Below are 25651 nucleotides of genomic sequence, written 5' to 3' on the forward strand. Positions count from 1 at the left end.
TGTGTAAGCAAGCTGCAAATGTCCTTCTCAGAGGAAGGAACCAAACCTCCTTTGGCTCGCTGCTCCCTATGCAAATGAATCACATTATTCACTTGTGACCATATTGAAAACAGCCTCAATATACATCTGGGTTCCTCAGGGCTGTCACAAAGTTCTTGTGATGATTAAAAGCAGGATCACAGCCACAGCTGTTAATCATTGTAGATGAGAGGTTCTTGAAGCTTTTCTGTATCTCAGGATGTTCCCACATCCCACTGAACTCATCTAAGGGCTAAGCCCCAGGGAGGGGAGCAGGATGAGGTTGAGCCTGGGGTCAAGGACCATGCCCGGAGGGGTAGATGGTGCTGATCCCAAGGACACAGGCTGTGCCCAGGGAGGAGGGACAGGATTGGGCTGAGCCCTCCCGGTAACGGTGATGCTCGAGGGACAAAGCTGATTCTGGGACCGGGGCGGTACCTGAGGGGCCGGGCTGGGACTGATCCTGGGCAAAAGAACCGTGCATGGGGGAGGTAGATCGGTCTGGCCCCGGGGCGGAAGGGGCAGGAAGATGTGAGTGCGGGCCCGGGCAGCTGCAGGACTCGCAGCCGAGGCTGCTCCGCGCAGCGCCACGGAGCCCGGCGTCCCGCCCGGGTGGGCCGGGGAGGCGGTGACTCAGCCGGGAGAGGCGGGCGAGGAGCAGGCGGGGGAGGAGGAGCGGCAGGAGCCGCCGCCGCCGCTGCCGAGCCGCTCACCTGCCCGGCTCCGCCATGGCCCGCCGCCTGGCCGCCCTGCTCCTGCTCCTGGCCCTCGGCTGCCTGCTAGGCATCCTCCTCCTCCTCCTCGGCTCTGGGGACACACGGGGCCCGCCGGGCTTCAAGGTGAGCGGGGCAGCGCGGGGGAACTGCGCGCGGAGTGGCGGCGGGCACCGGGAGGTCCTGGGCTGCCGGGGGCTGGGGGAGCCGCCGGGGGCACGTCGGTGTGTGGCATTGTCGGTGTGCAGGGATACTGGTGGGAAGAGACGCCGGCATCAGAGGATCCCCAGCATCACGGGAGGCGCCGGGGCTGAGGGGTCCCTCATCTGCGGGGAGGGTCGCAGGGAGCAGCCCCCGCCGGGTGCTCAGGGAGGGAGTTGCCCCAGTAGCGAGACCCGTTGCGTGGCATCTCCGCTGCGGCACCCCCCGGCTACGGGACCTCGGCCGTCCATCCGTTGTGCCTTAGGACGTGCGCTTTGGGAGGGGAATCTGTTGGACCCACTGAAAGATAGCGGCCCTCCAGGTCAGAGCAGCCGAATCAGCATCTGCTGCTGCTCTGCCTGGGCCAGGGCTTCCCTGTGCACCCCAGCATCTCCCCGGGCTCCACTGCATTGCCTGAGCCAGTGCTGCTGGGAGGCAAATGCACTTTCCTTTGAATACAAGCTGGTTTTTTGGGTTTTTTTTTCCTTTTTCATCGTAAATTTGGATGATGAAAGAGGTTCCTGAACAATTTCTTGCTGGCCAAGTACTCCCTTTGCAGGACAAGTCTTTTGTTTTAAAATAGTCCCAGGCTCTTGTCCTGAAAAATATTTCATCTAAAATCCCCTTTTTCTCATCCCAAGCAATTTACTTGAAAACTTTCTGAGCCAGCCTGCATGCCAGATGTGCTGCTGCCTTCTCTCTGGGTTTGTCAGATGTAGTGAAGACAAGCTAGCTTAGCCAAGATGACCCTTTTTGCTCTTAGTATAACTACCAATTTTTAACTTCCTCTCTGTGACACATTTCTTGGCCCCCTGTTACCACATGCTGGGGCATCTTGGACAGTGCCCTGAGCTGGTTTCAAAGTGGATTTTATCTTTTGGAACATGGAGGAATTAGATCAGTACCAAAACCCCCATATGTAGCACTTGGATCAGCCAGGAAAGCCTTTCTTCTTCCTGGTTCCAAGATGGACCTTCGGTTTTAAACCAAATGAATTCCCAGCAACTTATTTTCTTGTGCCTTTTTTGGTGCTTTTTCTCCCTCTGAGTGCTAGCACCTTCTAGTCTGCAGGCACTGCTGCAGTTTGGGGCCAAGCATCCCTGAATACCCACCTGGGTCCTGACCCTGCTCTGCACAAGGCCTGGCCCAGGGACTCAGAGTTCCTGGATATGCTATGAGGTCCAGCATGGTGTGTGCTCCAGTGTCCAGCAGTGCCTGTTCCCATGAGGCTGGCACCAGGAAGGTGCTGAGGAGTTGCTTTCACACAAAGCCCAGTGCTGTTTTGAGAATGCAGAACTTTGTGTTATTTTAACTCAGCCCAAAAGATGCCCACATGGTTTAGAGGTTGGTCCTGCTATGGGAGACCCTGGGCACATCTTCTGATGGCCTGGACAAGATGTGGTCCTTGCTGACTCAGTCCACGTTAGCTGCTGGATAGTGCTGTTCACTGCTGAGCTACAGCTCTACATTTTCCTTTTCCAGCTCCTTTGCATGGAATATAGCCCTAAAAACACCCTGGATTAGTTATTTTGCTGCTGAGGGATTGATCCTTCCCTCATGGGTCTGCAGTGGAGCTCACAGCCTGACTGCCCTGAGCCGCTGCCTGCTCTTGACAGCCCTTTTCTTTCTTCTTTTGGCAAATGTATCTCCGGCAATTTCTATGTCCTGTGGCTGCTGTGGCTACTGCAGCAGGAAGGAAACCTGTCACAACTCACTGCAAACCTGAGTGCTGCATGACCTCACCTCCCTTCAGAGAGGCAGAATGGTGGGAGGCCAGGGATGGGCCCCTCATGCGACATGGGACAGCCTGGAGGGCCTGTAGGATGGGGGCTGGAGTCCCAGGCATGGATGGCCATGGGGCACAGTGCCAGGCAGCAGCACATGGGGGATTCTCAATGTCCCCATCTGCCTCCTCCCCTGGGCAGAGCCATACACTGCTCAGGAGCCCCAAGCACTACTCATGGCCTTTGGGAACATGACTGTCTTCTGTGTCCCCTATGCGGGGGCTTCAGGACTGAGCAGCCCTGACTGGGGCTGGCCTGAGTGATGTTGCACTGGAGCAGAGCCCTTGGGGCCATGGGTGACGTAGGAGGCAGCAGAGATAGGGCTGGCATCGGAAAACTGTCCCAGTGTGGAGACCCCTCTGTGTCCCCTCTGCCTGCAGCACCACCAGGGTCTGGTCAGAGGGTTTTATTAGAAAAATCCCTGTGCCACCAGGAGATGCTGGTGTTGGGGACTGTACCACATGCAGGAGGCCCTGCCAAAGGCCTGGGTGCCAGTAGGCAAACATGCCGAGGCAGATGAGCGGGGTGATGGGAGCCAGGTGCTGGTGTGGGAGTGCGCCAGGGCATCCCTGTGTCTCCCCAGCCCTCATTTGCAGTGTACTTGTTAGCAGGCACAGGGCAGCTCAGCTGGCAGAGCTGAGGGCAGCACTTACACTGCAAATCACTATCAGGGTGGGCTTTTATCCTCCCTCCTGGGGCTTCCCCCCTATAGGGCCCCTGGAGCCCGCCTGCCCATGCCCATGGCTCAGCCGTGACTCAGACCCACACAGCAGCACACTCTGCTCTGGGGAATGCAGTGGCTCTGATGCCCAAGCCCAGGTTCTAGGCAGGGACAGAAGCTAAGACAGGGACAGGATCTGGGGCCAGGGGCTGGCACCATTGCACACCACTGTAGGTGATGCCATTCATGATTTCTGTATGGATGCTGGAGGTATGAGGTACCCTTGGGACTGGAGGAGATGACATTTCTTCATCACTGGGAACATACTAGCCTGCCCATGTCTGCCTTGGTGCCTTCATGCACCATGCACACAATTCTCACCCCTGCTTACCACTCCCAGGCAAGGATGTCTTCTCCACAGGGACAAGCTGGGGTGCCAAACTCCATGCCCTCAGGAGGGGCTGGCATGAGGCTGTGGTGATTCGTCTCCTGCTGGGGTGGCTGTGGGGTGAGCTGTGGCAGCAGTTGGCTAGGCACTCTCTGCAGAGGCAGCACCATCGTGTTGCAGCACCTTACCTCAGCCAGGCCAAGCGCTGCTGCTACTGCCCCTGCCAAGGTTGGGGGACCCACAGTATGCCCCTCACCCACCACTCCACACCTGGTGGCGATGGGCTGGGGGTCCAAGATGAGATACCCCCCACCCCGACCCACAGGTGTTGGCAGCAAAGGGCACTAGGATGTGCCTACATGCACAGGCAGTTCTGCATCCTGCTCCAGGTGTCACCCCAACATGTCACCTCTGCATGGGGCTTGCTCTGGGTGCAGGCTCTGTGCTGCCTCTCATTGCCTGCACTTCCCTGGGCACGCAACATGGTATGTGTGCCCATCCACACCTATGCACACACCCCTCCTAAATGCACGTATGCCCAGACATGTGCACCCATGTGCACACACACTGGCACACCTCAGCCATGCATACCCACGTGTAAGCACCGCCACATAGCTGCATCCATACCTAAAGTTGCACACATCTTTGTATGCCCATGCACACACATGCAAACATGCGCACTCCTGCAGCATGTAGACCACATGCACACATATATGCATGCACATGTGCACACACATTTGTGCGCCTCTTTACATGTGCAACTCCACCCCAGGTATGTACCCCCATGAATACATCCTGGTACCAGCTCTCCATGGGGTGGGAAGTCGGGCACAGCCAAGTCAGCCCTGCTGAATGCAGGAAGAAACCCTGGGAATCAGCCTTCCCCCTGTCAAAGGTGGTGGGTCTCCTCCTGCTCACCCTAGAGCCAGCCATGTGGCCATGTCCCTTCCTGCCATGGGGTTAGTCTAGTGTCCCCTCCCAGGCTGACCCCACTCATGGTGGGCAGCACCAGGTATCCCTGGCACTGCAGGTCATCCTTATTGTTTCATACTACAGCATCTCTCAGCCCTTGCCACCATGTAGATATATCCCTGTCTCCAACCTTGTCCCTCTCTGTGGACTTCAGCCCCTCCATGGCATCTCTGGGCTGGAGACTACTCCTAGGGTCTTGGCTGTGCTCAGCCCCGAGTTTAAGGATGACCTACTGATGCTTTCCCTTTGGGGACAGCCTTGCCACCCTGCTCCTGCTAGTGTCACTCCAGGTGATATTTGGGGTAATGCAGTGCCTTGTGACCAAACCGGAGACATCTGCATGGTGACTACAGGGTGTGTGGGCACATGTGCCACTGAAGTGGACAGAGGGGGTCCCCTAGGGCTGGACCTTCCTCAGACTCTCCTGTGCTTGGTCGGTGACTGCTCATTTGGGGACACAGGGGTGACCACAGGACCCCAGGGAGGCAAGGCAAGGCAGAGGTTGCTCTGGCGAGAACGGACTGGGGTGGCACGTGCTCGGCAAAGAGGGTGTTGAGAGCCCTCTAAGCCTGCCCAGAGCACTCAACCCAGCACCCAGCCCAGGAGGCTGGCGAGAGGTGTTGGGGGGAGTTGTCAGCCTCTTCCCTCCTCTCTGCGGTGTTTGTCAGGAGCTGAAGCTACTCCACTGCTGCAGCCTGGCCACAGAGGGGGATTCTCTGCTAACTTGTAGCTTTTGGCCCAGGGCATGAGCAAATCACTGGGTGAGTCTGGGAGGGTCATCCATATGAGATGGTCCTCTGAGGGAGCAGAAGGTACCACTGGTGCAGGGCCATGGGTTCATGGTGTAATTGAGGCTACCTATAAGTGGGGACCTCAGGTGTCCCTGACACTTCTGTTGCCTGAGCTGGTGAAAACCATGTGATAGGGAAAGGGGTAGCATGGGGCACCCATGGCAGGCAGGGCTGAGGTGGCTTCCAGAGCCGGGCAGGGAGAGGAGCTGCCTACTCCAGCCCTTGGCTCTATTGAGTCTGGGTAGGGCAGGAGCAGACAGAGACCTCATAGGAGGTTTAAGCCTTAGATGGCTTCATCCCAGAGATGCTCAGTTGGGGTGGTTGTGGGTTCTGCCTTGCTTTTCCCCCATACTCACAGCCCTGAGGGGGCCAGCATGGGCAATCCCAAGACCATGGGCAGCAGGGGTCAGGCAGAGGGGTACACCCAGGGGTGCTGCAGGCAGCATGTATGGTGTCCCCTCCCTGGGAGCTGGGTAACCTTGTTTGGCAGGAGGAGCAGGGTTATTTATAGCCAGAGAATAGCCAAGCCATACAAGGGCAGGAGGGATGAAGGGCCTGGCTGCCCTTCTTTGGCCAAGAGCATCCCAAGGAGCCATTTCAGGTGTCTCTCCCCACCACCAGTCCCAGGGACTGGCTAGCATGGCTCAGCAGACAGCCAGGAGTGATGGTAACCTGCAGTGGGGGAAGAGCCCCCTGAGCTGCACTCAAGGGGGTCCCCTTACCAAAAAGCTAGAGCCCCTGGACTGTTCCAAGTAGCATTCCAGAATGGCCAGTATCCCACTCCCAGTCACATGCCAGGCAGTGCCCTCTTTGGGCAGGTGTGGGCCCAGCAGTGCCAGGCTGGGCTGAGCAAAGCCTGCCTCTGCCAGATGATACTCCGGAGCTGCTGGGCACTGACAGGGTAGGAGTGTGGACTGAGGGTCGGAGTGTGGACCCGCAGTGTGGCACTGAGCCCCAGTGCCTTCCCTTGCTAAAGGCTGGAGCATCCAGAGGGCCTTCAGCCTCCAGGCCTGACCCACTGCCTTCCCCCTGCAGTACGGCATCGTGCTGGACGCTGGGTCCTCCCACACCACCATGTTCATCTACAAGTGGCCTGCAGACAAGGAGAATGACACCGGGGTGGTCAGCGAGCACAGCATGTGTGATGTGGAGGGTAAGGGCTGGCCCTGGTCCAGGGCTGGTGGCGGTATCTGTTGCATCCCTGTGGCAGGGCAGCATGGTGTGAGTGGCCCTGTCATGCCCAGCTGCCTCCCTCTGTATTCACCAGTGCAGTGACATGTTCTAAAGGGTTCAGCTCTATTCCTAAAATGTCTCCCAACTCCCCCCAAGGCTTGCAGCTGTGCATGCTTGTGGTTTATCTTTTCCTGGCAGGTACTGAACCACCAGGGAACAATCCAGCTCCCTGCCGAGCCCAGTGAGGAGCCAGGGTCGGTTTTTCACTCTCCATTTATCAACCTTTCCCCCACTGTCAGCCAGCAGAGGATGCAGTGTGGGCAGATAGATGTGGCTGGACCCTGGATGGCTCCGTGCCCACAGAAAACTGCCTTTTGGACAGCCTGGAAGGGGCAAAGCTGCTCACCAGATATTTTCCCACTGAGCATCATCCCCTCACCAGCAGGGAGCAATGCTTTCTCCTCTTCACAGGTCCCGGCATCTCCAGCTACAGCTCGAACCCTCTGGCAGCTGGGACAAGCCTGGAGCACTGCCTGAACCAGGCCCTGAGAGATGTGCCCAAGGAGAAGCATGCGGGCACTCCGCTTTACCTGGGCGCCACAGCTGGCATGCGTCTGCTCAAGTGAGTGCTCAGGGGGGCCCTGTTGTGCCACTCTGACATGCGAGCTTGCCACACACAGCAGGGGCGGAGGTGGTGAAGGATGGCTAAAGTGTTGCCCTTTTGCTGGCAAAGCTCTTGACCACCCACTTGCCCAGTGCTGTGTCGCCTGCAGAAGTGGTCCTGCCTTTCAGAGCAGGTTATACTCTGCAGGGCACAGCCAGCACAGTGCTGGCGGGGGCTGGTGGAGCTGTCAACACCAGGATAACCCACCCAGACTTACTGGATGCTAGGAGGAAAATCCCTTGCACCCACTGCCAGCCTGATGGGACACAGTGAGAATAATCACCCCTCAAAAAGCACACATGGGGAGGAGTCATGCTCCCCTCACTCAGCCCAGGCAGGATGGATTCCATTGTCCTAGCAGGGAGGAGCACACTCATTCCTGCTACCTGCCTCCTCCAGCAGAGACAAGGGGAATTAGCTAGTGGTTTTTTTGGGACATGCCTATGAGTACCCAGGCAAGGGCTCATCTCTCCCCTGGGCCCTGCTATGGCAGTGCTGGCCCTCAAGGGCCGTTGGGACAGGGAGGGCTCTGCAGCACTGTGGCACAGGTCTGTCACTCCACCCTCTCACTTGGCCCACAGCATTGCGGACCCACAGGCATCGGATGCTGTCCTCAGAGCTGTAGCAGCCACACTGAAAACATACCCCTTTGATTTCCGGGAAGCAAAGATCCTGTCAGGGGAAGAGGAAGGGGTCTTTGGATGGGTTACTGCAAACTATCTCCTGGAGAACTTCATCAAGGTGAGCAGAGGATAGTGACATCCAGTGGGATGGCTGTAGTGGCTGGGCAGCTTATCATACACTTATGCCTGCTTTTCTCCTCCTTGGCTCAGCGTGGATGGCTTGGAGAATGGATCCAGCCTCAGAAGAAGACCCTGGGGGCCATGGACTTTGGAGGTGCTTCCACACAGATCACCTTTGAAACAAGGGACACAATTGAAAACCCCAGAAACGAGGTGATGCTGAAGCTGTATGGCCAGGCATACAAAGTGTACACGCACAGCTTCCTCTGCTATGGGAGGGACCAGGTCCTCAAGAGGCTGCTCTCCAAGTTCCTCCAGGTAGTGTGTGCTTGATGTGGATGCTGGCGGTCACGACCCCACAGCTGCCCCCTCACCTCAGTGTTTTCGCTGTCCCTCAGCCCTGGACCAGCTGCACACCTTTACCAGCCAACTTGGGTTTTGCCCCCAACCCTTTCCTGTGTTCCTAGGGCTTTCTCCCACTATCTCCATTAGATGATGCAGCCCTTGGCTAGAGCAAAGACAGCCCAAGCCATTTTGAGACACTTTTGTCAACTGCTCTCTGGCTGGCTGCTCAAGCTCTGGGGAAGCTGTGCTATGCATAGCTCATGCACTCCATGTGTCTCTCCTCTGGCAGGCTGAGAGCTACCAAGAAACTGTCTCACATCCCTGCTGGCCTATGGGCTACAACAAGAGCCTGTTGCTGAGCAGCATCTATGACAGCCCCTGCACGGAGAAGGAGAGGCCAAGCCTTGCCCTCAACACCACTGTTACCTTGGTCGGCACTGGGAATGGGAACCTCTGCACTCTGCATGTCAGCAAGCTCTTTGACTTCACCAACTGCTCCTTTTCTCACTGCTCCTTTGATGGTGTTTTCCAGCCAAAGGTTTCAGGAAACTTCATTGTAAGTCCCATATGAGGAGGGTGGTGACTTGGCTGCTGGCTGGGCAGCTCCCCAGCATCACGTGGCAGCAAAATCAGACCCCCAGCTCTGCAACAGCAGTTGTTGGTGCCCACCACATTGGCCAGTTCTGCTCATGGTCAGAGAGTTTACTCCGAGCCCGTCTCACAGCTGCTCCTTTCCCTCCATCAGGCTTTCTCTGCCTTCTTCTACACGGTGGATTTCATACAGACCGTGATGGGAAGACTCGTGCATCTGCCTAGCGACCTGAAGGATGCTGCAGAGACCACCTGTGCCACCAGCTGGAGTGAGGTGGGCTCCCTGGGCATCATGGGAAGGAGGGTGCTGCTTCATGTGGGGTATCACCCAGGCTTTGAGAGAAGCCCTTGGAGGTCACTGGGTTTCTTGGCACCAGTGGAGTAGGGGGAAGGTAATTGATGGCTCCTACATGGGACTGGGAGGGGGCTCAGGTGGGTAGCGGTAGCCTCGGCCTCACAGATGTAACCACCCTGAGCTTCAGGCCACAGACACAAGCCTGGCCATTGCTGGCTTGACCTCTCTTCTCTTTCCCTCTGTGCATCCCACCCAGCTGCTCCTCAAAGCCCCAAAGCTGGAGAAGAGGCTGCCAGATTACTGCGCTGTCAGCACATTTGTGTATTTGCTCACCACCAAAGGCTATAGCTTCAACAACCACTCCTTCCCCAACATTGCCTTCCAGAAGAAGGTGGGTAGCACCAAAATACATCCCCATCCCATGTGATCTCTCTCTCTAACCCTTTTTGGAGTTAAGCCAAAGAACCCTACAGGAGAGATGATCCCACATGGAAAAAGAGACAAGCAGAATCAAGGAAGACCTCAGTCAACAGGGACAGGATGGAACTCTCGGTTTTTGGAGGGATTTCCTAGGGGATGGAAACAAATGAGCTGAGCTGGCTGTTGGGGTGGTCATGGGATCAGGTCCTTCAGCCCTTCCTTGGCCCTCAAGACACCAGCCATCCCAAACAATGCTTTGCTGAGGCTTTTTGGGAAGTTACCTCAGGGCAGGAGGTACTTTTGTCTGTACATGCTATGGGATATGCAAGAAGATCAGGAGTGGCCTGAGCGTACAAGGTTTTCCTCCCAGGGGATGAGCCCACTTCAGCACAAGATGGTCACTGCTCTGTCCCTGGGCTGGCTGGACCTGTGGGCAAGCAGAAGCTCAAGGGGGCTGTGGATTCCCCCACACACTTCTCCCTTGGGCTGACACTGAAGCTGTCCCAGAGGGGAGGAGCAGCTGAGAGAGCTGGGGGAGCGCAGCCTGGAGAAAAGGAAGCTCAAGGGGGACCTTCTCACTCTCTACAACACCCTGACAGGAGGTTGTACTCAGGTGGGGGTTGGTCTCTTCTCACAGGTAACATGTCACAGGACAAGGAAATGGCTTCAAATTGTGCCAGGGGAAGTTTCGGTTATATTTTAGGAAAAATTACTTCATGGAAGGTGTGGTCGAGCATTGGAACAGGCTGCCCACAGATAGGGTAGTTACCATCTCTGGAGGGATTTAGAACATGTGTGGATGTGGCACTTGGGGGACATGGTTTAGTGGTGGCCTTGGCAGAGCTGGCATTACTGGTTAGACTCCATGACCTTAGTTGCCTTTTCCAACTTCAGTGAGTCCATGATTCTATGGTCTCCCGAGGCCCATGCAGCTGGGCTGGCTGGATGGTGACCGTGCCATGCTGTTTCCATAGGCAGGAGAAACGTCCATTGGCTGGGCCCTGGGCTACATGCTGAACCTCACCAACATGATCCCAGGAGAGAAGCCCTCCTCCCACAAAAGCATGCTGTACAATTACTGGGTCATCCTCATCCTGCTCTTCGTGGTCACCACCCTGACATCCCTGGTGACTGCCATCTGCCTGCTCCGGCACAGCAAGTCCAGCATAATCTGATGGCAGGGACAGGGTGGGTCCTATCTGCAGGACCAGCACCATCCTACCTGCTGGAGGCTCCATGGTGTGAATGCTTGGGATGTGGCAAGTGCTCAATGTCCTCCTCCAAAACCTGACACCGTCCCAGAAGAATAGCTGCATCCTTTTGCCCTCCCTTTGCCCTCAAGCTGCAGGAAAGGAAGGACAGAAGAGGATCACTGGCCCTGTGGGAGAAGGGCTTAAATGTTTCCCTGCACTACTCAGGGATGGACCCTGAAGCAGGCTTGGAAATGGGACATTCAGAGCCAGGGCATCTTTCTGCCACCAGAGCTGAGCTGAACTGAGCCAATGAGCCCAAGCAACAACAGGATTAATTTTCATGTGTATGGGTATGAATGGGGAATATTACTTACACTAGTCCTTATAGCCAACCTCGCTAGCCTGTCCCTGGAGCATCAGTCCTGCCTCCTGGGGAGCTCTGGGCCATCACCTGAAGCTCATGTTGTCTTTCTGGCTGATGTACAAACCCCACTGACCTTCCTGAAAGCAAGGTCTTTTTCTTGGCCATTTGCCTCAGCTTTAGATAAGGACTTAGCAATGCCTTAGCTTTAGATAAGGACAAGCTGATGTGGGAAGATGGCAGCTTCCAGGTCCCACTTCACCAACCAGACATGATGCCTTCACTACCCCCATGGTTCCTATGCCAGACTTGTCTTTGCCACAGACAGACACTCCTGCACACCCCGGTTCCTGCAGCTCTGTGGTGCATGGCCATGCTGTGGCAGAGAGCCGATGGGCTCCCGCACTGTGGGGCTTTGTTCTGCACTGGGATTTGAGCTTGGCATCACCCCACACCAGGCAGCTAGGAGGATGCATTTGAGTAAGAACAGGGACGTATAAACATGAAGAAGGTTTGGTTTTGCTTGATTTTTTAAAATAATCTGAAATAAACCTTTGTAACCCCTGCCATGGCTCAGTGGTTTGTGATCAGCAACAGGCAGTTCAGCCTGGCTGTTCCATGGGGGCAGAGCCCCTCAGCCACATCTGCAGGTCAGGCTCTGCCCGAAGGTCTCAGCCCTTGCAGCCTGTCCAGTGCTGAGACACTGTCACAGCTCTGTGTGCTCTACCAGCCTGGAGACAACCTCAAATAGACCAAGGTGGGCTGGAAACCTCACGCCAGACCCAGGCCCACCTGGAGGTGGAGGAGCTCCAGTCGGCCACAGTCACCAAGCTTGTGCTTCCCCAGTGCTGGAGGCACAGTCACCCCAAAGCCGGGTGCAGGCAGCTCAAGCTGTTCCTGAATGCCACAGCCCCCAGCAAAACAACCTGCCAGCAGCCTCCACCAGGGCCCAGCTCTGGTGCTCAAGGGCAGCAGCGAAGCAGCTCACATTTGCTGCTGCAGTCACTGGCAGCTCAGACACCAGGACACACATCACAGTGCTCGGCAGCTGCATGTGACTGGTCCCAGCTCTCCAGTCCTTTGGGAAGCCTTCCCCTGCCCTGCACGTTCCATGAACACTAAAGAGGAGTGGCTGCAGGGAGCTGCAGTTTCTCACTGCCCTCTTTGCTCCTGCTGGCAGCACCAACTCTGCTCCATGGGTTTGCTCGCTCCCCAACACCCTTCCCTGCTCCAGCCTAACTCCTGGAATACCATGCTTGACTTAACACACCTGTTCCCGGCAGCACTTTGCTTTCAGCTCTTCCACTGGCTGCTCCCCATCTCTCTGCACAGGGCAAACCTGATTCCAGTTCAGAGGATGCTGTGAACCTCCAAGCCCAGCTTCCTCCCCAAGCCCATCTCCTCAGCACAGGGAACTCCCTCCTGTGGTGACTGATGTTCAGGGCCTGTCTATGTATCTCACATGGAGAAGGCACTTCTGGTTCCTGAAGCTGAAACACTGCTCTAAGAACCTGGGCAGCTCCCAGAATTCAGGCTGGGTTTCCTCTTCTAAGAAATTCAGCTGCAGCTGAATCAGAGCTGGACATCCACCAGGAGCAGACAATTGACCTAGTCAAGGTCTTGGAGTCTGACATGGAAAAACCCCACATGCCCCACTGTGTGCATGGGATTCGAGACAGTATCATTACCTTGCCAAGTAGTTATGGATCTGGATGGGCAATCTGGGACTAGCCAGTGACAGGTGAGCACTGCAGAGAGGGGCCCTGGGCACATGGTCAGCTCTGTTGCAGGGGAAGGGGACACCCCAGAGGCCACCCAGCTGTGGGACTCAGCTCAGGCCTGTTCAGGTAGGTATGAAAAGCCTTGCTGCTGTGGTGGAAGGGACATGGGGACTGGCGGGGCTCAGGAAACATAGGTGACACAGCAACAGCTCTACCCGCACAATTTAGCCCAGACCTGTCTGCGCCTGCAGTCTCAGAGCAATCCAAGTGCTGACTGTGACTACCATCATCACAGAGGGACCAAAGCTCTCTGCTCCAACATTCACTGCAGAGATTGTCTCAGGTTGACATTCACCACCTGCTCTGCCCTTCACCTCAGCCACAACGAGTGCAATCAGCTCTCAACTTTTATTGTACCCCCAGTGCAATGTGCAGAGGCCGTGGGGCTGGCAGCAATTCCTGAGGTGCCTCCACCACGCTCTCTCTGGCAGGATCAAGTCCTCTGAGCTTTCCAGAAGTGTCACCAAGTGCACCACCCTCACGGGCAGCATGGGCAGCGTCAGGTTGGGCAGACAAGAAGGGGTGAAGTGGGACACAGGCACGGCAGGTTATGCTCTGCTGGCTACTCCATCACGTCACCATACCTGTTCCTCCTCACCAGTGTTGCAGCGCCGTCCCTGTCTTCTGCACTAGGAAGGTTTTCTGCAACAAGAAAGTACAAGTTCCCTGGACCTCCAGCTATCCCGGTGGGTTTGCCAAGCATGGGCAAAGAACCACAGAGCTTTGGTGAAGCACGTAAAGCCTCTTGAAGTTGGCCTAACTTTGGGAGCTCAAGGTATGCATAGGAGAAAGCAGCGAGCAGCAACGAGAACTGTCCAGCAGCGGCTGTCTTGATGCCTCTCTAATTCTGCCCACCCTACTGGGCAGCAAATCCCTCCACACCTCAGTTGCTCTCTCCATCCCTTACCTTCTCCTTCCTCTTCCAGCAAACAAGCCTTTTGTGCTGGCTTTCGTGAATACCCAAAGCAGGCAGGGCAGAAGGCAGCAGTAAGTGCACCCAGCCCACATCACCAGCCCTGCTCAAGGAACCCACTGTGCCGGGTGCACAGAGGGACAGGAGAGGCATGAAACAGGGTAAGGAGCTCCACCCACGATGGGTGCTCCTGCTCACACCCCTTGGCTGCAGGGTGCCAGTGTGGGACTTATAATGACATTTTGGCAATGACACGGTCACCAGCTAAATTACAAGACAGGAACAGCAAAGTAATTATTGCAGCAGGGAAGAAGCAGGCACAACAAGCTTAGGCAAAGCAGCAGGAAGATATGACTGTACCTGCAGGCTGAGACACCCCATCAGTCATGGCGAGCTCTTGTGGGGACTTGCCTGTCTCCAGATATATCCAGAAGTTGGAGCATTTCTGCGTCTCAGCTCTGGTTACCACGTAGCTTCCGAGGGACCCTGCAGCTGGGGCGGCCGAGGTGCTCCTGGGAGTGCCAGCAGCACCACCGTGGGGACAGCACCTGCTGCCGCGAACCCTCCTGAGCCCTGGGGACTGGGGCACAGGGAGGTGGCTGGAGCCAGAGACGGGGCCCCGTAACAGTGGCAAACACCCCTCTGTACCGCTCGGGCTGGGCACTTACCCGCAGCCAACAGCAGGCTGCATTGCGGGCTGTATGGCAGCTTCTGCCGCGCCAACTTCTGCACCGCGAAGGCGGCCCCGCTGCCTGCCGAGACCGAGGCCGGGGTTACCGGACACGGCCGGGACGTCCCCGCTGCCCGCGGGGAGCGGCCAAGGGGGATGCCGGAGTGGCTGGACCGGCCCGTACCTGCCAGGAAGGTGCCGATGCCCTTCATGAAGGCGTGAGACTGGCAGGCCGCGTACTGCTGCAGCGCCTGCGGGGAGGCGTCAGCGCGAGGGCCGGAGACCCCACCCGGCTCCCTCAGTCCCGGCACCCCCACCCCCCGCACCCCCAGGCCGTCCCCCACGGGGCGTACCGGGTGCTTGGCGGCCACATCATCCTCCACGCGCCTCACGCCCAGGTTCACCATGGCAAGGCTACTGGGCCCGGCCCGGGGCAGGATCCGCCCCTTCCGCCCGCCCCTTCCGCCGCGGCCATGGCGGAACCGATGGGGCCTTTTATTGAGGTCCGAACCGGGACAGGCCGATTCCTCTGCTACTGTGGACCCGACGGCGCCGTCTAGTGAGAGCGGGGCGGGAGAAGGAGCAAGAGGGGGGCGGGCGGGGGTCGAGCAGCCCTGGCCTGAGTTGCTTCCTTCCGCAGTGTGACCGACGCGATGGAGGTCTGGGCCGGGGAGCTCGGTGACTGCCCGGCGCTCGGCTTTGTAGGTGCCAGTGGGGACAGGGGAAGGCGGGAGAGCCCGGGGCTGAGACCGGGGTACTGGCGGGGCAGGATGGATCTGGACCCAGGCTAGGCCGTGTTGGATGCGCTCTCCTCCTCCTCTCCCTCTGCGGCGGTGCCCGCCGGAGGAGCACGGCGCGATGCTCAGGTGGGTGCCGCCTCCCTGGGACCTCCATCGCTACAGGCACCCTCTCGCCCCGGCCTCCCCCCACCCTAGGCCCCACCTCGCCTGGGGCGGCCCCCCCTCTCTCCTGCTCCCCTTACCCCTGCGCCCCGCAGGGCCGCCCCGGGTCACGGGGCCGCCGCGCTGGGCCTGGGTCCGGGTTCGGCCACGCTGCGGCTGCCGGAAGAGCCGCAGTGCCCGGTCCTGACCCTCGCCCAGCTGCCCGCCGCCGAGGCGCGCAGCCAGCTTCAGGCGCTGGTCTTCGGCATGGCCGGCTGCATCGAGAGCCTGGAGAGGCGCCTGGAAGGTCCGTGGTGGGTTTAGAAGAGGGGAGGGCTAGCAGCTCCTGCCACCTTCATGGGATTGTCACCCCCACCTAAAGTGCCCTAGGTGCCCGAGTTCAGCCGCAGCAGGACAGGGCTTCACCCCAGGTGGTTTCTTCTCACCGGTCCCAGTAGACCGGCAGAAGAGCTGCTGCCCGTCACTTCCCTGTTCGGGCTGGCCCTTTTTCAAAGCTGGCCAGGGTCTGCACCAGACCTCTGCATGCAGAAGAGACCCTGCCTGGGCCGGGAGGACACAGTGATATGTCTCTGTGTAGAAACACAGCCCTTGTCCTCATGGCCAGCACCACGCTAGCATAATGTCAGAGTCACCTTACAGATATCTCTGTCTGAGGGATCTGGAAAGATTTTGCAGCGGCAGCAGTCTGGATGAAAGTGCTGAGAGGAGAATGGGGCTCAGTTTGGCTGTGGAGGGAGCTCACTGGGGAGGCTTGAAGAGCTGCATGTGGAATTGGTGGGGGGCCTTGTCACAAGCTTTGGCTCTGGCTCCTGTCTCAGTCGTAGTGGAGACATTAGCATCTTCCTGCAGCCCTGAGAAGAACACTGCCCAGAGCTAGCAGCTCTTCCTGCCAGGTAGGCACTGCCAGGGGCACCTGCCCTGCAATCTTGTGTCTTCTCCCTCCTGGGGGCTGGTGGTCCTGTATCCGTGTGCTCTCCAGGACATTCTGAGTGCCCTCGGCTGTGGCTGCTGGTAGCCACTCGTTGTCCTGGTGCTCTTCCAGGCAGAGCAGGGGCAGGGCTTAGTGTGGTGGCTCTCAGGGTATCTGGGATGCTCAGGTCAAAGGCTGGGCATTGCCAGCTTCAGAAGGAGGGCAGGCTTTCCTGTGTTTCCAGACTGGAGGCTGTGGTGGATCCATGGCTCCTTTTGGGAGAGGAGGCCAAGTCTGGCCCTTTCTTGCCCTCTGTGGCTGCTGGTCCTGCCAGGCTGGGCTCCCGGAGGCTCCCCCTGGCCATGGAGGGACTGGCAGGGCTGCCAGAGCTCCTGGGTAACCTGTAATCTGTGTCCTGCCTGCTCCTCACTGAGGCAGACCCCAGCCCCAGGAAGAATAAGGCTTCTGGCTCAGCTTTGCCAGCCAAAAGGAAGGTACCGGGGGAGTCTCTCATTAACCCTGTTTTCAAAAGGTCAGTGCTGGGGCTGGATGGTGCTCGCTGGGCACCCTGTGGGCTCTGCTCCGAAGTTACGTGGCAGCAGGGCTTGGGGCTTGTGACTCTGATGTTTCCTCCATCCCCTTTCAGCAAGAGGGCGCCATCTGGAGTGAATTTCGAGGACTCCTGATGGGTGCTGTCCTGTGCCCTGATGACAGCCCTATGGACCCCTATGTCCGAGTGAGGAGGTGTCCCTGTTGTTCCAGACCTGCTGAGCTCCTCGACCCAGGGAGACAACAGAGGCAGCAGTACCTGGCCGCCACCCCTCAGCTTTCCCCTTTGGGGGGAACAGAGGGAGCAGAGGGGACACCAGCATGGTGCGTGTTTCCCCTGCAGCTCTTCCCTGCTGGCAGGGACCCAGCTCCTGACCTCACTTACCATGAACTGGTGGAGTTTGGATGGAGCTTTGATACCATGGAATGGAAAGATGACCTGTGCTTTGCTTCTTGCTACTAAAGGTGTTTTTAGCCAGCTGCTCTCTCTGGGTGTGTCTGTCCATTCTGCCTCTCCCTTTCTCAGGAAGCCTTGGGCCTGTTTCAGCTGAACCCAGATGTCCAGGCCTCAGAGGAGTTCCCTTCCCTGCCAGCTTTTTGCAAGTGAGCTGACGGGTGTGTGGTTAGAACCTGGCCAACCCCTCTGGAGAGCTGGGGAGGGTGGACTCTGCCTTGCTGGGCACTAGGAGAGGACAAGGATGTCAGTACAAAGCCTGTTGAGGAGGAGCTGCTGGGGTGGTCACTCCAGACTCACACTGGTCTTACTTGCAAAGCTTTTATTGATTTCCAGGAACTCTGAAGCTTAGCTTGGGCTTCCCTGCTTCACACCCCCCAAGTCTGTTGAGACTTCCTAATAGTGAGTTTTGGGGGGGAACTGACCTTTGCCCATTGCCTGTGCTATCCCCCTCCAGCTCTGTTCCTAGGTCTCTGTGGCTGTGCCAGGTCCTCTTACCTGGTGCAGGTGTGAGGGCACCCTGTGGTGCCTGCTGCTCAGGTGGGTGGCACAGTGTGCCTGCCTGTGCAAGTGGCTGCAGGGCAGCTTTTTGTCCCCAGCTGTGCCCCTGCCCTCAGCCGGGCACAGCTATGGCACCGATGGTGCCCATGGCTGTGCCCCTTTGCCCTCATCCTGATGCCCCAGTGGCCACAGAGCTTGTCCTGGTTGTGAGGAAGGGTGGATGGTACAAGAGGGGCTGAGTGCACTGCAGATTGCTGCCAGCACCTGTGTGCCAGCGGAGGGAATTTGGGTGTGAGTGGCACAGCTCTCCTGAGCCCCTGCAGGCAGGGGCAGGGTGAGCGCTGACCTGCCTGTCCCCAGCCTTGGCCCTGCACCCACCAGGGCACATGCCCGGCTCACTGCGGTGCCCGGACCACGGAACGATAGGCTTGTATAATCTCCTGACTATTGGGGCAGGTGTATTTGAACTCCTTGGTTTCACTGGCACTGTTGAGGTACCGCCAAACGCCCCGCAGGTCCTTGGGGATCCCAAAGCGGCGGTAGTGCTGGCACACAACCTGTGGGTACAGATGGGGTAGACTTGCCTGACACTGTGCCAAGGAGGGCTCTACCACCAGGGCAGGCACCAGCTGGGAAGGGTGGCAGGGAGCCAGGACATTCGTGGCACTGCGCAGTGGAGGGCTGGCACTCGGGATGCAGAGAGGAGTGGGATCTGTGGGAGGGCATGGTGCTGGGCAGGGCTCCTAGGGAAAGGGATGCTGGGGGGCACAGAACTGAGAGAGCAACTGGGAAAGGAGCAGGGGCTTGCTGTAGGTGCCAAGAGGAAAGTGAGGGCATAGGGATGCCAGGGAAAGGAGAAGTCCATGGTGTTGGGACGCCCGTGGCTTACCTGGACAATGTTGAGCTTTGGCAGCAGGTTGCAGTCAGCTAGTGTGAGGTGGTCTCCGTCAAGGAAATGGCGCTGGGAGACCTGGAGGTGTGGGTCCTGGGCCAGCTCATGCTCCAGAGGGACACTCAGGTACTCATCCAGCTTCAGCAAGGCCCGCAGCAGGCTCCGCTGCAGCACTGCAGGGAGAGTGGCCAGGTTGCAGTACAGCCCTGCTCTGCTGTGGCCTCCTACCAGCCCACCCCAGGTGTCCAGGCAGCACCTGCCAGCCTCTTCCCATCTGGCTGAGGTTGGCACCTGCCTCTGCCCTCCCACAGGGACCTGGCATAGCCACACTGGCCCATGTAGAGAAAGGCAGTGCCTGGACAGACTCCACTGTGGACTGGGTGGGGAGACTGGGAAAGCTCAGTGTGACCAGGCCAAGCTTTGGGATGCTCCCCCACCCGCTCCTCACCCTCGTCCTGGGCAGGTACTGGGTTCTTGATGAAGGCAGAGAATTTGTGGAAAATGTCGTTCCCAGCCAGGCTTGACTCCGGGTACTGTGGGACCAGACTGGGGCACCTGTGAGGATATGGGCACAGCTGAGGCAGGTACCAGAGGCTGACAGGCTAATGTGCTGTCAGCCCCCTCATCCCTCAGCTTGTCCTGCCCTTCTCTGGAGGGGCCCCTTCCTCCTCTCAAGGCAGCACCAGCCACTGACATGGGGGGGCCCAGCTGGTCCTCCAGGAATTCCTCAATGGTGACCGTGTCAGTCTTGGGCTCGCCATTGTAGAGGAGGACGGGCAGCTGGGCACCTGGAGCGAAGTCCTTCAGCACGTCCAGCGCCCTGTGGGAGATGGGTACACCACTGATGCCTGGCATGTCCAGGTTTCTGCAGGGCACTGTGTGTGCGTGTGTGTGTTCATACTGTGCACGTGTCCCAAGCAAAGGGAATTCTGGTGGACTGGTGCACAAGGTGGTGCCCTCAGGCCCCTCCTGCCTCAGTGTGTGCCCAAGGAAATACCTGCCAATCTCCCCCAAGCACCAGTGGTCACCTGGGGAGGTACAAAAAGCTCCATGCATCCCACAGTGCCCACCCTTCACATCCCTTTCCAAAGTGTTGGGGACCTACCAACTCCCCACCCTGCACATGATCCTGGCCCCAGGGCTGGCGCCCCTTGGGAGGGGGCCACCACTCACCTCTTCACGTCCACAGTGGTGAGGGTGAAGGGCACCCCTTTCAGCAGCAGCACCATGAAGAGCCGCTGGCAGAAGGGGCAGTGCCCTACACTCTCCCCGTCCTCGCTTGCCTGTGGGCACAGAAGGAGAGGTCAGCTGCCCTTTCGCCCTGGCATGGTGTCAGTGGGGTCCGCCCCAGAGGGTACAGGGTGAAGATGATAGGGCACATGCCCCAGCCCAGCCTGGCAAGCAGTGCTGCCATCCATGGCACCTGCTATGCCTGGCAAGGTGCCAGCTCCTGGCCCCTGCCTGCTCCTAGAGCCTCAGTGCCACACCCCAGAGGAGCCACAGGGCACAGCAAGTGCTGGCCCTGGCACTCTCTGGGGACAAGGACCTCCAGGCTGTAGCAGCCTCACCCTGCCAGGGGGACAAGGGCTTGAGAGCAGTAGTGGCAGCAGGGGTGGCAGAGGACAGTCCAGGAGCAGAGATGTGCCAGAGGAAGGTGACAGAGGTACTGGTAGCCCTGTCAACCCCAGCCACAATCCCAGGTGAGCCCTGTCCTGGCACTGCTCTAGCCAGGTGGTGGCTGGGAAGGGGCTGGCAGGTGCAGGCAGATGCTGCGGTGCTGGCCTGCTGGGCCCTGCTTTCGGAGGGAACCTGGTCCAACCTCCCCAGGTTTAGGCCCCACAGCCCCTGTGCCTGCAGGGCAGAAAGCAGCAAGCAGTGTGCCCTGGAGAAGAGCCCAAGCTGCCCGCTGCCTATTCCCCGCATCTGCCTGCTGTCCCCTGCCTGCCCCACTGCCTGTTGTCAGCCCCATTGCCTACTCAGTGCCTGACCCGCTGCCCACTATCTGCCCCCCTGCCTGCCCAGTGCCCCTTATCTGGCCACTGCAGTGGGCAGGGGCAGCCCAGCCACCCTACCACAGCACTGCCAGGGTTGGTTGCCAGAGCTACCAGTGGCCTGGGACACTGACCAGAGGACCCCCCTCACCTTGATGAAGAGCTGGATTTGGGGTTTTTCGGCCATGCTGCGTGGTGGCTGCTGCTGCACTGCTGGCTGCACTCTTGAGTGCAACAGCTGAAACCACGGCCCCTCCCAGCCCACATTCCTCCTTGGGGTGCACCCGCTCCCACCCACGCCTGGCCCCTTGGCACAGACAGGACGCCCTGCCATGGGGCCCTGCCACCGTGGCTGTTGCCAACCCCAGGCCGGTAATGCAGCTGGTGGCATTGCCAGCTGCTGCCACTCCTGCCTGTACCTCCAACCACCCCACACTGCTTGAATGATGACAAGCACTGGGCACAGACCTGTGTTGTGCCCCCAGCACTCCTTGCCCCTAGCAGGATCCTGCACCCCCACCCTAGGCACTGCCACTCTCCTCCTCAGCCCAGGCCCTCTCAGGCACCTAGCCCTGCCATTCCCCCCCTGCCCCACTACACAGCCTCAATGGATTCAGTTATTATTTTTTATTTAAAACAATCATTATTTTCACATTTCATCTTTTTGTTTGGTAGCAATATACAGGCAGCTCCAAGATGTCCCCACCCCCAGGGACCCCACGCCCAGGGCTGAGCATGGCACTGGCACCATGCCCACGGCTGGTGGCCAAGGACGTGGAGGGGGAGGCAAGGCTGGAAGCAGGGCCAAACTCAATGACGTGAACAGTGTTAAGGCAGCAGCCACCCCTGCCCTAGGGTGCTACCTTCCCTCTCCACCCTTGGACTGACTCTAGCACAGTGACTGTGCCCAGGCAGCACTAAGCCCATGGCAGGTAGGCCGCCATGGCCACCCAGGCTGTATGGGCACCTCCACTGACCCTCAGAAGCCATGCAAATGATGGCATGGTGGCAGGGGGAAGACTGGGTGGACAGGGAAGACGCTCTGTGACTGGGGTGCCAGTGCCCTTCTGGAACCTGGAACAAGAGTGTAGTGTGGCAGGTATGGGGCAAGGATAAAGCCCAGAGCACAACAGCACTGCCCATCCTGGAGTGCCCCAGGGTGCCACCACCCTGAGGACTCAGAGATAACACTATCCCCCCTGATGGCAAATGGCAAACGTTGAGCTGGCTTGTCCCCCAGCATCCCCTGGGGAAGGCAGAGTGTGGCCAGCACAGAAGCAGGGGCACGCTGGTGGGGGCTGCCCCCCGTGCCCTCCAACCCATCCCAGATCCAGCCAGTTTCCCATATGCCATTAAAAAAAAAAAAAAAAAAAAAAAAAAAAAAAAAAAAAAAAAAAAAGGTCTGAAAAATCTGAAAATAGAGCTTCTTCTCCCAGTTTTCCCCCTATTGAAAATACTGTATATTGTATCACAATCCATAGCAGGTGGTATATGGGCCTGATAGGACCAGGGGGCATGGGGACAGCTGAGGTCAGGCCCTGTTCCTGTGCCCAAGTGGGGCCAGAGCCAGCCTCTTCCTACCTCCCATAGCAGCCAGCTGAGGTGCCTGGAGCTGCTCAGGGCCTCCAGCCAAGCCTGTGCCAGGAAGGCAGAGAGGGCATCAGAGCACACAGGGCAGACAGACCATGGCTGCTCCCCAAGAAGGTGCATAGCCACCCTGGGGGGGTTGCCAAAGACTGGCACCCAGCAGTGGCGGGGCAAGTCAGCCATCATCACAGGCCCACCTCTGAGCACAGCTGCAACTTGTTGAGAGCTGCAGGCACCAGCCATAGTCCCTGTGGGTGACAAGGCAGCAAGACCCTCTGCAAAAAGGAGGGGCACTGCTGATTGAAGGGATGCCTGCTGCTGGCCAGTGACACTGCCAGTCCCACTACTGCAGTCCATCCTTCCCTCCCCACCACCCCAGGCACCACTGCCAGCTGCTGGCACCCACTCGGACTGTCCCGACCTCGTACCTTAAGGCCACCCCACCACCAGCTTCCAAAGCCAAGCTGGGGTGCTGCAACCCCTCACCCAGTACCACCAGTGACCCAACAACAAGAACCTAGTGCAGCTGGTTCCTGGACAGAGCTGAACACTGAGGAACAAGTGTCAGGGCAAAAGTAAAGTGGAAAGGGACACAGCAGAAAGGTGGCAGAGCTGCAGCAATGCCATGTGATAGGGGAAGCAAGTGGTGAGGGCAGGCAGGAGGCAGGATCAGAGACTTGAGGGTGAGTGACATGATTAGGGGCAGAGGGGAGAAACAGCTGGTGCCAGCATGTGAAATACCCTGTGAAATACCCCTCTAGGCTGCCACGTGCCTCTGCACAGCACTGCTGCCTGGGGACAAAGCCAGTGCCCAAGGCCAGACAGGGCCAGGGCGAACAGACCCCAGGGTGGGCAGGATGACCCCCAGTGAGGCCAAGACTCCCAGTGACATCCCACTGGTGACAGAAATCGGTTATGGGTGAAGGACCAGAGCATCTGCCCAGTGGTGCCCAGGGCAGCATCAGCCAGGGGTGATGTGGAAGCGGCCATCCCTCTTCTAGCTCCACGGGGCCAGGCCTGGGGAGGTACCCCCAGCCAAGGGTCCCCAGAATGAGTGCAACATGGGTGTCCAAAGGCACCGCTCACAGGCCTGTGTGTCTCTGCCCCAAAGTGAGTGGGGCTGGCAGTGCTGGCACCAAGCCATGTCCTTTCCTTCAGAGTCTCCATCCATGGCATGTTGAGGACCATGCTCCCCATACCACGTGGTGATGCTGCTCCAGATGGTGGCTTCCGAGGTCCATCCAGGCATTGCTGTACCCACTGTGTCCTCCCTGGCATGTGGCTCCAGCTGTGGCAACTCCGCTCCACGGGGCAAAGGGAGGGGAGAGGCCAAAAGGGTTTGGTGGCTTGACAACTTGGTGGTCCCCAGAGTCTCAGCACAGCGTGTCCGTGTTGAAGGAGAGCTGAGCCTGAGCAGGGAGACAGGCAGGGCTCAGGGGCTGCCCACTTAGCCAGCATACCCAGGGCATCTGGGGCCACAGTGTGGCACAGGCAGCAGAGCAGAGAGCCCCCACCCCTCCCAGGCCCAGCCACTCCATTGTGTCACCTCTGTGGTGTCACAGCACACAGTCCCAGGGCCTGTGGCACAGACACAAGTGGGACCAGGAACACACAGATCTGGGGACAACCTCTCACCCTCTCCTCCTCAAAGCTGATGAGGCCTTCATCATCAGTCTCCAGGTCCTCCTGCTCCTCCACCACGAGGGCCCGCAGCTCAGTGGGGGCAGCGCGGGGGCGCAGCAGGCTCAGCACACGCTCCAGGGGTGACTGCAGGACACAGCTGGGGCTGGTCTCCTGCTGCTCCAGGTTGTCACTTTGCTTCTTGGCAAAATTCACAAACACCTGAGGAGGAAGGGGCAGGAGACTCAAGTATTTGCAAGCACCCCCACCCCATGCTTGCCAGGTCAGGACCCAGGGCATCCTGCCATGCTCCCCATCTAGCTCCAACCCCTGCCCCAAAGGCAAATCCTGCCCAGCACTTTGGCACTTGCCGGGAACAAGCATCCAGCTGCCCATGCTGTCCCCAGTCTTACATTGTCCAGTGTGGTTTGGCTGACAGAGTAGTCTTCAATGCCCAGCACATCCACCACCTGCTCCATCTTGCTGAAGACCTGTGCCAGTGAGATCTGGTCTGACTTCAGCTGGTACTGGGCCTTGGTGTGATGACGCTCCTGGGAGGTGATCACAGAGGGGACACTGAGCCCTCACTCCCAGACTCCCTCCCATCACCCGATGGCAGATGAAGGCTGCTTGTGCCTGGAAGTGGTGGCTGGCAGGGGACAGCATGGCCACCATGGGCAGCTCACCTTGAGGACAGCCTCAGGGAAGTTACGGTTGAAGAACCTCACCACCTCCTTGACATTGAGGCTGGACTTGGTGCGCACTGTGATCATGTAGCCATCACCGAACCTGCACAGGAACAAGGCACCGAATGAGGACCTGTCCCCTCATCTGCTCCCCCATGACTCTATGGAAGGGGACGATGCTCTCAGGCAGCCACTGCTGGACACCAGATCAGTGGCAGGGCACTTCAGTGACCCTGTTCCTGCCCACTTCTAAAGCAGCACCCACACAGAGGGCTGGTATCTTGTCACTGATGCCACATTGTTACCCAACCATGGGGGATCCAGCCCCCTCCTGCCCAGTAGCACACACAGGCTGCTGCCATGCAGGCATTCTGAGCTCCTGCCAGGCTCTTACCTGTTCTTCAGGTGCTGAATGCTGCCGAGACACTTGAGCCGCCCATTCACCATAATGGCCAGACGGGTGCAGAGGGCCTCACACTCCTCCATGCTGGGGTGACAAGGGAGGGTTCAGAGGAGGGCATCGGAGGACAATGCCAGGGCTATGGTAGGGGTAGGTGGAGAGCTGGGCCTCCCAGACCATCGCCCAAGTGCTGTGGCCCCACCACCAGGGATGAGAGAAGGCAACAGAGTGTGTCCCAGTATCCCCCTGCTCCTCATGCTAGGGACTGGGGAGCCCTCTCCCTCCCACACAGCACCCTAGGTGCTCGGAGGCATCATGGGCACAGAACTCCTCTGGACCTGTGAGATGTGAGCACCACGGAGCGACCCGTTTTGATGACGTCCAGGATGAGGTTCCAGAGGAAGCGCCGTGCCTTGGGGTCCATCCCTGTGGTTGGCTCGTCCTGGGGGATAGACAGCACCCTCAGACATGCCAGCCCTGGA

General features: G+C 58.5%; 5 protein-coding genes across 20 annotated transcripts in view; 2 read left to right on the top strand and 3 right to left on the bottom strand.

Annotated features, from left to right (window-relative positions):
• Positions 1 to 299: 299 nt before the first annotated feature.
• On the top strand, positions 300 to 11785 carry ENTPD2 (ectonucleoside triphosphate diphosphohydrolase 2). The gene is made up of 9 exons (XM_038156010.1): positions 300 to 857; positions 6564 to 6681; positions 7173 to 7323; positions 7947 to 8106; positions 8199 to 8426; positions 8743 to 9009; positions 9199 to 9318; positions 9596 to 9730; positions 10734 to 11785. Exons 1-9 carry the CDS (start codon positions 747 to 749, stop codon positions 10932 to 10934), a joined length of 1491 nt encoding a protein of 496 aa, XP_038011938.1. The 5' UTR covers positions 300 to 746; the 3' UTR covers positions 10935 to 11785.
• A 1638-nt stretch (positions 11786 to 13423) lies between these two features.
• Positions 13424 to 15213, bottom strand: TMEM141 (transmembrane protein 141). 9 transcript variants are annotated; one of them, XM_038156019.1, is made up of 5 exons: positions 15031 to 15160; positions 14862 to 14928; positions 14676 to 14759; positions 14368 to 14499; positions 13424 to 13736 (listed from the first exon to the last, which is right to left on the bottom strand). In XM_038156019.1, the coding sequence occupies exons 1-5, from the start codon at positions 15082 to 15084 to the stop codon at positions 13657 to 13659; spliced, it is 417 nt and encodes a 138-aa protein (XP_038011947.1). In that variant the 5' UTR covers positions 15085 to 15160; the 3' UTR covers positions 13424 to 13656. The 9 variants fall into 9 exon arrangements, 5 of the variants coding, with proteins under 5 accessions (XP_038011947.1, XP_038011946.1, XP_038011945.1 ...); XR_005259250.1 differs by having other exon boundaries at positions 14419 to 14558; positions 14676 to 14928; positions 15031 to 15213; XR_005259249.1 differs by having other exon boundaries at positions 14368 to 14558; positions 14676 to 14928; positions 15031 to 15198.
• On the top strand, positions 15111 to 17518 carry PAXX (PAXX non-homologous end joining factor). Its single transcript, XM_038156710.1, is given in 6 exon segments — positions 15111 to 15236; positions 15318 to 15463; positions 15524 to 15543; positions 15613 to 15865; positions 16398 to 16472; positions 16928 to 17518. Coding segments are annotated over 6 exon segments (828 nt in total). The 5' UTR covers positions 15111 to 15150; the 3' UTR covers positions 17176 to 17518.
• Positions 17519 to 17648: 130 nt separating this feature from the next.
• Positions 17649 to 21330, bottom strand: CLIC3 (chloride intracellular channel 3). 4 transcript variants are annotated; one of them, XM_038156012.1, is made up of 6 exons: positions 21028 to 21330; positions 20059 to 20168; positions 19580 to 19705; positions 19334 to 19440; positions 18883 to 19058; positions 17649 to 18550 (listed from the first exon to the last, which is right to left on the bottom strand). In XM_038156012.1, the coding sequence occupies exons 1-6, from the start codon at positions 21265 to 21267 to the stop codon at positions 18389 to 18391; spliced, it is 921 nt and encodes a 306-aa protein (XP_038011940.1). In that variant the 5' UTR covers positions 21268 to 21330; the 3' UTR covers positions 17649 to 18388. The 4 variants fall into 4 exon arrangements, with proteins under 4 accessions (XP_038011940.1, XP_038011939.1, XP_038011942.1 ...); XM_038156011.1 differs by having other exon boundaries at positions 18408 to 19058; XM_038156014.1 differs by lacking the exon at positions 20059 to 20168 and having other exon boundaries at positions 18408 to 19058.
• A 154-nt stretch (positions 21331 to 21484) lies between these two features.
• The window catches only part of ABCA2 (ATP binding cassette subfamily A member 2), a 34497-nt gene continuing 30330 nt past the window's right edge, over positions 21485 to 25651 (bottom strand). For all 5 annotated transcript variants that reach the window (XM_038156009.1, XM_038156006.1, XM_038156005.1 and 2 more), the window contains 6 exons: positions 25508 to 25611; positions 25164 to 25256; positions 24770 to 24872; positions 24497 to 24634; positions 24099 to 24305; positions 21485 to 23872 (listed from right to left, as the gene is read on the bottom strand). In XM_038156009.1, the coding sequence (XP_038011937.1) occupies positions 23837 to 23872; positions 24099 to 24305; positions 24497 to 24634; positions 24770 to 24872; positions 25164 to 25256; positions 25508 to 25611 (681 nt within the window). In that variant the 3' untranslated portion in view covers positions 21485 to 23836. The remainder of the gene's footprint in view (positions 23873 to 24098; positions 24306 to 24496; positions 24635 to 24769; positions 24873 to 25163; positions 25257 to 25507; positions 25612 to 25651) is intronic.

This window comes from Motacilla alba, chromosome 17, assembly GCF_015832195.1.
Source record: "Motacilla alba alba isolate MOTALB_02 chromosome 17, Motacilla_alba_V1.0_pri, whole genome shotgun sequence".
In the NCBI taxonomy this organism is placed as follows: Eukaryota; Metazoa; Chordata; class Aves; order Passeriformes; family Motacillidae; genus Motacilla; species Motacilla alba.

What these genes read in the sequence shown, in the direction of transcription:
- ENTPD2 (XM_038156010.1), top strand. Translation starts at nt 747, where the DNA reads ATGGCCCGCCGCCTGGCCGCCCTGCTCCTGCTCCTGGCCCTCGGCTGC. An exon ending in TCCTGGAGAACTTCATCAAG is followed by an intron (nt 8,107 to 8,198) that starts GTGAGCAGAGGA and finishes TCCTTGGCTCAG; the next exon opens with CGTGGATGGCTTGGAGAATG. An exon ending in ACATTGCCTTCCAGAAGAAG is followed by an intron (nt 9,731 to 10,733) that starts GTGGGTAGCACC and finishes CTGTTTCCATAG; the next exon opens with GCAGGAGAAACGTCCATTGG.
- TMEM141 (XM_038156016.1), bottom strand. Translation starts at nt 15,084, where the DNA reads ATGGTGAACCTGGGCGTGAGGCGCGTGGAGGATGATGTGGCCGCCAAG. An exon ending in ATGTGGCCGCCAAGCACCCG is followed by an intron (nt 14,929 to 15,030) that starts GTACGCCCCGTG and finishes GCCTCCCCGCAG; the next exon opens with GCGCTGCAGCAGTACGCGGC. An exon ending in TGGGGTGTCTCAGCCTGCAG is followed by an intron (nt 13,737 to 14,367) that starts GTACAGTCATAT and finishes TTCTTGTTGCAG; the next exon opens with AAAACCTTCCTAGTGCAGAA.
- CLIC3 (XM_038156011.1), bottom strand. Translation starts at nt 21,267, where the DNA reads ATGCCACCAGCTGCATTACCGGCCTGGGGTTGGCAACAGCCACGGTGG. An exon ending in AAATCCAGCTCTTCATCAAG is followed by an intron (nt 20,169 to 21,027) that starts GTGAGGGGGGTC and finishes CTGTGCCCACAG; the next exon opens with GCAAGCGAGGACGGGGAGAG. An exon ending in AGTACCTGCCCAGGACGAGG is followed by an intron (nt 19,059 to 19,333) that starts GTGAGGAGCGGG and finishes CTCTCCCTGCAG; the next exon opens with TGCTGCAGCGGAGCCTGCTG.